Source organism: Phyllobates terribilis, unplaced genomic scaffold, assembly GCF_046119375.1.
Source record: "Phyllobates terribilis strain yellow unplaced genomic scaffold, ASM4611937v1 Scaffold_9__5_contigs__length_417890890, whole genome shotgun sequence".
Classification (NCBI taxonomy): Eukaryota; Metazoa; Chordata; class Amphibia; order Anura; family Dendrobatidae; genus Phyllobates; species Phyllobates terribilis.
In genome coordinates this window covers 118,699,968-118,710,869 of record NW_027362769.1, presented here as the reverse complement: position 1 = coordinate 118,710,869, position 10,902 = coordinate 118,699,968, and the positions used below count along the sequence as shown (strand labels likewise).

The following is a 10,902-nucleotide window of genomic DNA, read 5'->3' as shown; positions in this document are numbered from 1 at the left end:
TTACCCATCAGAAATATCACTAAGTCCGGTCCCGCACCATAAGTAACGCCCCGATGCGCGTTTCGCACACCCAGTGCTTTCTCAAGGGTGTGAAAGCACTGGGTGTGCGCGCAAACGTCCTTGTCTCTTCCTCTCTCTAGCCGTGCCACCAGTTCCCCGGTCACCTGACCTCCCAGCTCTCACTCTGGACACACCCCCAGCTTCCCAGTCACCTGACTCCTGTGCTCGCAGTCTGTCTTCCCCCTGCAACAAGAGGCACGGCCCCGGCAGTTCCGGATCCCTTGCTCTGAAATTACTTACACCCCGGTCTTCCCCCTTACAACTTTATTTAATAAAGGTTAAATTTTATGATCTGATATACTCAATTTCTTGCTTTTTTTGGACTAATGTCCTATATGCAAGCAGTCGCTACATATTTTTAGAGTTTTTTGGGATCAATATCACTATATATGGGATACCATTGTGGGACTTTTGTAAGCTAATACCATGTTCTATGCATTAGCTGTAACTATATGGATATAATGCCTATGTACCATATTCTATGCATTAGCTGTAACCATATGGATATAATACATACCATATTCTATGCATTCGCTGTACCTATATGGATATAATGCATACCATATTCTATACATTAGCTGTAACCGTATGGATATAATACATACCATATTCTATGCATTCGCTGTACCTATATGGATATAATACATACCATATTCTATACATTAGCTGTAACCATATGGATATAATACATACCATATTCTATGCATTCGCTGTACCTATATGGATATAATACATACCATATTCTATACATTAGCTGTAACCATATGGATATAATACATACCATATTCTATGCATTCGCTGTACCTATATGGATATAATACATACCATATTCTATACATTAGCTGTAGCTATATGGATATAATACATACCATATTCTATACATTAGCTGTAACTATTTGGATATAATACATACCATATTCTATACATTAGCTGTAGCTATATGGATATTATGCCTACGTACCATGTTCTATGCATTAGCTGTAGCTATATGGATATTATGCCTACATACCATGTTCTATGCATTAGCTGTAGCTATATGGATATTATGCCTACGTACCATGTTCTATGCATTGAAATATTTTTTACAGATTCCCACAAATAACAAAATGCTATTCACTTCCAAATGCAATTGTGCACCTAAACCTTAATGGTTTATATAGCACAAAATGTACATTATTGTATGAGTATATATTTAGAATGTTCGGTAAATATTGTTTACAGCTTTATATTTAAATGTAACTATTTATTATATGTTATTATTATCTATATATAATCATTATACTCATACAAACATCTGCATCATCTCCTTTCCAAGAAATGGGTAATGTCCTAGATTTCACCTATTTCAAAACTGAGGATTTTTCTCTCCTTATGGAACCTCTAAGACTTGGAGATGCCCTAAGATGCTGCAGCTCTGAGCACATTGTGCTGCCCTCACTAATATGTGCAGAGGAGGAATACATGAGGCATCACCCAATAAAGGCAGGCATCCCAGCACAGCAGACAGTGCTGTGTACACTGTCCAATCATGGGCATGCTTACAGCAGAGGGGACTGAGGCTTGCAGCTGCAGATGCTCCTGTGTGTATTATGTGTGCAGAGTCCTCCCCTTCCTAATGATGAGAAGGAAGAGAGAAAGGAGGAACAGAGGCAGAGCTAATACTGATTAGCAGCCAGTACTTCCCACAGACACCTACAAATCTACCAAGCAGCATCATTGTCCTCCAGCATCAGCACCATCCTCCCAGCAGCTGCTGCATCAGGTAGACCCACAGGAAAGCATCACTGTAGCAAGGGCAAGGAGTCAAGATGGCAGGTGTCCTAGTTTGGTTTTGGAATGAGAGATTTTGGTTGCCTCACAATGTAACCTGGGCTGATCTGAAGAACACAGAGGAGGCTACTTTTCCCCAGGCTGAAGATCTGTACCTTGCCATTCCTCTGGCATTCTGCATCTTCATGATACGCCTGTTCTTTGAAAGGTAAAGCAATGGAATACTATGTAGACTTTTGTCTGAAAGCTGTGAGGATGGGGGGTCTTGAAATCTATATGGTCAAAATAGTTATCATTGTGCAATGGTCTGTTGAATTGACTTGTGCTAAACTTATGTCAGCTACTGCAGAACCTCATAGTGAGTTGGAACTGGGTTGCCTAAGAGCTTCTGCAGCAACTGTACTGGGGGATACACATTGCACTTGGTCAAAAATAATTTCTTCGGATTTAGCGTATGTTTAGTACTAAACCTAAAGAGCACAGAGTATAAGAGAACTGCTAATGTCATTCATGTTTCTTTGGATTCCTAGAAGTGGTGATAAAGTAGCCATCAGCAATATTGCAGGTCTTCCTGTCAGTCATCCCCATTGATGAAAACTGCAATCATCTTGAAATGACTGATAAGAGAGAACAATAGAATGTATCAGACTGCAGAGCAAGTGAAGATGAGAAAATGTCTTAAGTCTTTTAATTGTATCAAACTTTTATACAAATATAAATAAGAAATCAGTGGCCCAAAGAGCTTGCAATCTAATGTATGTGTGCACTCATGGCATATTCAGCATTGTAGAATTGTAGAAAGGCTCAATGTGGGAAACGCTTTGTGGTCTTATCTCCTCAGGCTGATCCTTAATGTAACATATAACAAGGATCGCACTGTGGGGTAGGATAATCTATCTCTGCTTTCAACAGATTGTGCTATTACTGTCAGTAGGAGGCGAGATTTGCTTGGGACTCCTCAGCAATACTGAGTGTAACAGAGGTCAACTCCATGTCTCCTTTGATGCTGAAAAGATATTACTAGGGGGGAGATTGATCTTTATTTACCAGCGGTTGTCAGTAAAGGGTTAAAACAAAATGCTTCTTTCGAGTGTTCCATTATCCCGGTGACAGCTAATTGTTTTCTCTCATTTCTGCCATAATTAATTAGCTCTATAGAGTAATGTGGGATGATGCTATTGTGAATGATGGGAGAATGGTGTCACCTTAGTTCCTAATAATACCCCGGTGTTTGCTGCAGGTTTTAGATTGTTGTAGGAATGTGGTCAACCTCTTATCTAGTAGGAGGCCATTTTTGGGACCTGGGTTATTATAATCTGTGTGGCTGTGATAATTCTGCACTGGCGCTTCTATAGGCACTTTGTGAACTGTGGATCATTAGGACAATTCCTAAAGCCCCTTGGTTAAGTTTTATGTGCAGGGCAAGTTTTAAAGGGTTATCCTTCTCCCCAAAATAAGTTGTCCCCTATCCTAGATAGGAGAAAACTTACTGATTATTGGGGGTCTGTCTGCTGGTACCACCAGGGATTCTGAGAGCGAGACTTTGGACCCTGAGAACTATGTTCTGCAGACCCCCACCCTTGAATGGAGAGCTGTACTCAACTTAATCCCACAGCCCCTTAGACTATGAATGGAGCGCAGGTTGGACATACGCATCTCTGTACAGTCAAGACTGTGCTTTTCCCCATTCTTGGGATTCATTAGTCTGACCCCCAGCGATCAATAATTTATCAAATATCCCATAGATAGTGGATAACTTAAAATCTTGGGAATAACCCCTTAAGTATCTCTTCATTAAAGGAGTTGTTCAGCCTCGCTCACTTGTTCCACATTGGGAAATCAGTGGCTACAATGATGTTGCGTCTGCGCATACCAGTCAAGACTTGCACAATACTTGCTCATCTGCAGGATGTGTTATGGGATATAACATATATATACAACCCCTGGCAAAAATTATGGAATCACCGGACTCAGAGGATGTTCATTCAGTTGTTTAATGTTGTTGAAAAAAAGCAGATCACAGACATGGCACAAAGCTAAATTCATTTCAAATGGCAACTTTAGGGCTTTAAGAAACACTAAAAGAAATCAAGATTAAAATTGTGGCACTCAGTAAGGGTAATTTTTTTCAGACAAAGCAGAGGGAAAAATTATGGAATCACTCAATTCTGAGGAAAAAAAATATGGAATCACCCTGTAAATTTTCATTTCCAAAACAAACACCTGCATCAAATTAGATCTGCTCGTTAGTCTGCATCTAAAAAGGAGTGATCACACCTTGGAGAGCTGTTGCACCAAGTGGACTGACATGAATCATGGCTCCAACAGGAGATATGTCAATTGAAGCAAAGGAGAGGATTATCAAACTCTGAAAAGAAGGTAAATCATTACGCAATGTTGCAAAAGATGTTGGTTGTTCACAGTCAGCTGTGTCTAAAATCTGGACCAAATACAAACAACATGGGAAGGTTGTTAAAGGAAAACATACTGGCAGGCCAAGGAAGACATCAAAGCATCAAGACCGGAAACTTAAAGCAATATGTCTCCAAAACAGGAAATGCACAACAAAACAAATGAGGAACAAAAGGAAGGTAACTGGAGTCGATGTCTGTGACCCAACTGTAAGAAACCGCCTAAAGGAAATGGGATTTACATACAGAAAAGCTAAGCATAAGCCATCATTAACACCTAAACAGAAAAAAACAAGGTTACAATGGGCTAAGGAAAAGCAATCGTGGACTGTGGATGACTGGATGAAAGTCATATTCAGTGATGAATTGCGAATCTGCATTGGTCAAAGTGATGATGCTGGAACTTTTGTTTGGTGCCATTCCAATGAGATTTATAAAGATGACTGCATGAAGAGAACATGCAAATTTCCAGTCATTGATGATATGGGGCTGCATGTCAGGTGAAGGCACTGGGGAGATGGCTGTCATTACATCTTCAATAAATGCCCAAGTTTACATTGATATTTTGGGCAGTTTTGTTATCCTATCAATTGAAAGGATGTTTGGGGATGATGACATCATTTTTCAAGATGATAATGCATCCTGCCATAGAGCAAAAACTGTGAAAACATTCCTTGAAAGAAGACACATAAGGTCAATGTCATGGCCTGCAAATAGTCTGGATCTCAATCCAATTGAAAATCTTTGGTGGAAGTTGAAGAAAATGGTCCATGACAAGGCTCCAACCTGCAAAGCTGATCTGGCAACAGCAATCAGAGAAAGTTGGAGCTAGATAGATGAAGAGTACTGTTTGTCACTCATTAAGTCCATGCCTCAGAGACTGCAAGCTGCTATTAAAGCCAGAGGTGGTGCAACAAAATACTAGTGATGTATTGGAGTGTACTTTTGTGTGTTTGTTTTTCATGATTCCATAATTTTTTCATCAGAATTGAGTGATTCCATAATTTTTTCCCTCTGCTTGGTCTGAAAAAAATTACCCTTACTGAGTACCACATTTTTAATCTTGATTTATTTTAGTGTTTCTTAAAGCCCTAAAGTTGCTATTTGAAATGACTTTAGTTTTGTGCCATGTCTGTTATCTGCTTTTTTTCAACAACATTAAACAGCTGAATGAAGATGATCCGAGCCCGGTGATTCCATAATTTTTGCCAGGGGTTGTATATATATATATATATATATATATATATATATATATATATATATATATATACAGTGGGGAAAAAAGTATTTAGTCAGCCACCAATTATGCAATCTCTCCCACTTAAAAAGATGAGAGAGGCCTGTAATTGACATCATAGGTAGACCTCAACTATGAGAGACAAAATGAGAAAACAAATCCTAAAAATCACATTGTCTGATCTGGAAAGAAATTTTTTTCAAATTTTGGTGGAAAATAAGTATTTGGTCACCTACAAACAAGCAAGATTTCTGGCTCTCACAGACCTGTAACTTCTTCTTTAAGAGGCTCCTCTGTCCGCTGCTCATTACCTGTAGTACTGGCACCTGTTTGAACTTGTTATCAATATAAAAGACACCTGTCCGAAACCTCAAACAGTCACACTCCAAACTCCACTATGATGAACACCAAAGAGCTGTCGAAGGACACCAGAAACAAAATTGTAGCCCTGCACCAGGCTGGGAAGACTGAATCTACAATAGGCAAGCAGCTCGGTGTGAAGAAATCAACTGTGGGAGCAATAATTAGAAAATGGAAGACATACTGATAATCTCCCTCGATCTGGGGCTCCACACAAGATCTCACACCGTGGGGTCAAAATGATCTCAAGAACGGTGAGCAAAAATCCCAGAACCACATGGGGGTACCTAGTGAATGACCTGCAGAGAGTTGAGACCAATGTTACACAGGCTACCATCAGTAACACACTGCGCCGCCAGGGACTCAGATCCTGCAGTGCCAGATGTGTTCCCCTGCTTAAGCCATTACATGTCCTGGCCCATCTGAAGTTTGCTAGAGAGCATTTGGATTATCCAGAAGAGTATTGGGAGAATGTCATATGGTCAGATGAAACCAAAGTAGAACTGTTTGGTAGAAACACAACTCGGCATGTTTGGAGGAGAAAGAATGCTGAGTTGCATCCAAAGAACACCATACCTACTGTGAAGCATGGGGGTGGCAACATCATGCTTTGGGGCTGTTTCTCTGCCAAGGGACCAGGATGACTGATCCGTGTACATGAAAGAATGAATGGGGCCATGTGTCGTGAGATTTTGAGTGCAAACCTCCTTCCATCAGCAAGGGCATTGAAGATGAAACGTGGCTGGGTCTTACAGCATGACAATGATCCCAAGCACAAAGCCAGGGCAATGAAGGAGTGGCTTCGTAAGAAGCATTTCAAGGTACTGTAGTGGCCGAGCCAGTCTCCAGATCTAAACCCTATAGAAAACCTTTGGAGGGAGTTGAAAGTCCGTATTGCCCAGCGACAGTCCCAAAACATCACTGCTCTTGAGGAGATCTGCATGGAGGAATGGCCAACATACCAGCAACAGTGTGTGCCAACCTTGTGAAGACTTACAGAAAACGTTTGACCTCTGCAAACAAAGAATATATAACAAAGTATTGAGATGAACTTTTGTAATTGACAAAATACTTATTTTCCACCAAAATTTGAAAAAAAATTCTTTCCATATCAGACAATGTGATTTTCAGGATTTGTTTTCTCATTTTGTCTCTCATAGTTGAGGTCTACCTATGATGCCAATTACAGGCCTCTCTTATCTTTCTAAGTGGGAGAACTTGCACAATTAGTGGCTGACTAAATACTTCTTATCCCCACTGTATGTATTTATCTATAAATAAATATATACTGTATATATATATATATATATATATATATATATATATATAGTACAGACCAAAAGTTTGGACACACCTTCTCATTTAAAGATTTTTCTGTATTTTCATGACTATGAAAATTGTACGTTCACACTGAAGGCATCAAAACTATGAATTAACACATGTGGAATTATATACTTAGCAAAAAAGTGTGAAACAACTGAAAATATGTCTTATATTCTAGGTTCTTCAAAGTAGCCACCTTTTGCTTTGATGACTGCTTTGCCCACTCTTGGCATTCTCTTGATGAGCTTCAAGAGGTAGCCACCGGAAATGGTCTTCCAACAATCTTGAAGGAGTTCCCAGAGATGCTTAGCACTTGTTGGCCCCTTTGCCTTCACTCTGCGGTCCAGCTCACCCCAAACCATCTCGATTGGGTTCAGTTCTAGTGACTGTGGAGGCCAGGTCATCTGGCGTAGCACCCCATCACTCTCCTCCTTGGTCATTTAGCCCTTACACAGACTGGAGGTGTGTTTGGGGTCATTGTCCTGTTGAAAAATAAATGATGGTCCAACTAAACGCAAACCTGATGGGATAGCATGCTTCTGCAAAATGCTGTGGTAGCCATGCTGGTTCAGTATGCCTTCAATTGTGAATAAATCCGCAACAGTGTCACCAGCAAAGCACTCCCACACCATCACACCTCCTCCTCCATGCTTCACGGTGGGAACCAGGCATGTAGAGTCCATCCGTTCACCTTTTCTGCGTCGCACAAAGACACGGTGGTTGGAACCAAAGATCTCAATTTTGGACTCATCAGACCAAAGCCAGATTTCCACTGGTCTAATGTCCATTCCTTGTGTTCTTTAGCCCAAACAAGTCTCTTCCGCTTGTTGCCTGTCCTTAGCAGTGATTTCCTATCAGCTATTTTACCATGAAGGCTTGCTGCACAAAGTCTCCTCTTAACAGTTGTTGAAGAGATGTGTCTGCTGCTAGAACTCTGTGTGGCATTGACCTGGTCTCTAATCTGAGCTGCTGTTAACCTGCGATTTCTGAGGCTGGTGACTCGGATAAACTTATCCTCAGAAGCAGAGGTGACTCTTGGTCTTCCTTTCCTGGGGCGGTCCTCATGTGAGCCAGTTTCTTTGTAGCCCTTGATGGTTTTTGCAACTGCACTTGGGGACACTTTCAAAGTTTTCCCAATTTTTCGCACTGACTGACCTTCATTTCTTAAAGTAATGATGGCCACTCATTTTTCTTTACTTAGCTGCTTTTTTCCTGCCATAATACAAATTCTAACAGTCTATTCAGTAGGACTATCAGCTGTGTATCCACCAGACTTCTGCACAACACAACTGATGGTCCCGACCCCATTTATGAGGCAAGAAATCCCACTTATTAAACCTGACAGGGCACACCTGTGAACTGAAAACCATTTCCGGTGACTACCTCTTGAAGCTCATCAAGAGAATATCAAGAGTTTGCAAAGCAGTCATCAAAGGAAATGGTGGCTACTTTGAAGAACCTAGAATATAAGACATATTTTCAGTTGTTTCACACTTTTTTGTTAACTATATAATTCCACATGTGTTAATTCATAGTTTTGATGCCTTCAGTGTGAATGTACAATTTTCATAGTCATGAAAATACAGAAAAATCTTTAAATGAGAAGGTGTGTCCAAACCTTTGGTCTGTACTGTATATATATATATATATATATATATATATATATATATATATATATATATATATATACACACAGTTAGGTCCATATATACCTGGACAGAGACATTTTTCTAATTTTGGTTCTAGACATTACCACAATGAATTTTAAACAAAACAATTCAGATGCAGTTGAAGTTCAGACTTTCAGCTTTCATTTGTGGGTATCCACATTAAAATTGGATGAAGGGTTTAGGAGTTTCAGCTCCTTAACATGTGACACCCTGTTTTTAAAGGGACCAAAAGTAATTGGACAGATTAAATAATTGTAAATAAAATGTTAATTTCTAGTACTTGGTTGAAAACCCTTTGTTGGCAATGACTGCCTGAAGTCTTGAACTCATGGACATCACCAGACGCTGTGTTTCCTCCTTTTTGATGCTGTGCCAGGCCTTCACTGCGGTGGTTTTCAGTTGCTGTTTGTTTGTGGGTCTTTCTGTCTGAAGTTTAGTCTTTAACAAGTGAAATGCATGCTCAATTGGGTTGAGATCAGGTGAATGACTTGGCCATTCAAGAATATTCCACTTCTTTGCTTTAATAAACTCCTGGGTTGCTTTGGCTTTATGTTTTGGGTCATTGTCCATCTGTAGTATGAAACAATTGACTCCAAGGCTATTTCATGGACAGGTGTGGGCAATCCCTTCGTTATGTCATTCTCAATTAAGCAGATAAAAGGCCTGCAATTGATTTGAGGTGTGGTGCTTGCATTTGGAAGGTTTTGCTGTGAAGTAAACATGCGGTCAAAGGAGCTCTCCATGCAGGTGAAACAAGCCATCCTTAAGCTGCAAAAACAGAAAAAACCCATCCGAGAAATTGCTACAATATTAGGAGTGGCAAAATCTACAGTTTGGTACATCCTGAGAAAGAAAGAAAGCACTGGTGAACTCATCAATGCAAAAAGACCTGGGCGCCCACGGAAGACAACAGTGGTGGATGATCGCAGAATAATCTCCATGGTGAAGAGAAACCCCTTCACAACAGCCAACCAAGTGAACAACACTCTCCAGGAGGTAGGCGTATCAATATCCAATTCTACCATAAAGAGAAGACTGCATGAAAGTAAATTCAGAGGGTTCACTGCACGGTGCAAGCCACTCATAAGCATCAAGAAGAAAAAGACTAGACTGGACTTTGCTAAAAAACATCTAAAAAAGCCAGCACAGTTCTGGAAGAACATTCTTTGGACAGATGAAACCAAGATCAACCTCTACCAGAATGATGGAAAGAGAAAAGTATGGTGAAGGCGTGGTACAGCTCATGATCCAAAGCATACCACATCATCTGTAAAACACGGCGGAGGCAGTGTGATGGCGCGGGCATGCATGGCTGCCAGTGGCACTGGGTCACTAGTGTTTATTGATGATGTGACACAGGACAGAAGCAGCCAAATGAATTCTGATGTATTCAGAGCCATACTGTGTGCTCAGATCCAGCCAAATGCAGCCAAACTGATTGGTCGTCGTTTCATACTACAGATGGACAATGACCCAAAACATAAAGCCAAAGCAACCCAGGAGTTTATTAAAGCAAAGAAGTGGAATATTCTTGAATGGCCAAGTCAGTCACCTGATCTCAACCCAATTGAGCATGCATTTCACTTGTTAAAGACTAAACTTCAGACAGAAAGGCCCACAAACAGCAACTGAAAACCACCGCAGTGAAGGTCTGGCAGAGCATCAAAAAGGAGGAAACACAGCGTCTGGTGATGTCCATGAGTTCAAGACTTCAGGCAGTCATTGCCAACAAAGGGTTTTCAGCCAAGTACTAGAAATGAACATTTTATTTACAATTATTTAATCTGTCCAATTACTTTTGGTTCCTTTAAAAACAGGGTGGCACATTTTAAGGAGCTGAAACTCCTAAACCCTTCATCCAATTTTAATGTGGATACCCTCAAATGAAAGCTGAAAGTCTGAACTTCAACTGCATCTGAATTGTTTTGTTTAAAATTCATTGTGGTAATGTCTAGAACCAAAATTAGAAAAATGTTGTCTCTGTCCAAATATATATGGACCTAACTGTATATATATAATGAGAATTACACTTTAAGCCTTCACCTTTGTGTTTTCTCTCGAGAAGGGTTGA

The 10,902-nt window shown here is 40.3% G+C and overlaps 1 protein-coding gene across 2 annotated transcripts in view; it reads left to right on the top strand.

The window, feature by feature from the left end:
• Nucleotides 1–1,568: 1,568 nt before the first annotated feature.
• CERS6 (ceramide synthase 6) overlaps nucleotides 1,569–10,902 on the top strand; it is a 441,738-nt gene continuing 432,404 nt past the window's right edge. The window contains exon 1 of one of the 2 annotated variants that reach the window (XM_073647006.1): nucleotides 1,569–2,038. In XM_073647006.1, coding sequence (XP_073503107.1) covers nucleotides 1,869–2,038 — 170 coding nt within the window. In that variant the 5' untranslated portion in view covers nucleotides 1,569–1,868. The remainder of the gene's footprint in view (nucleotides 2,039–10,902) is intronic. The other variant, XM_073647005.1, reaches the window with a different exon arrangement.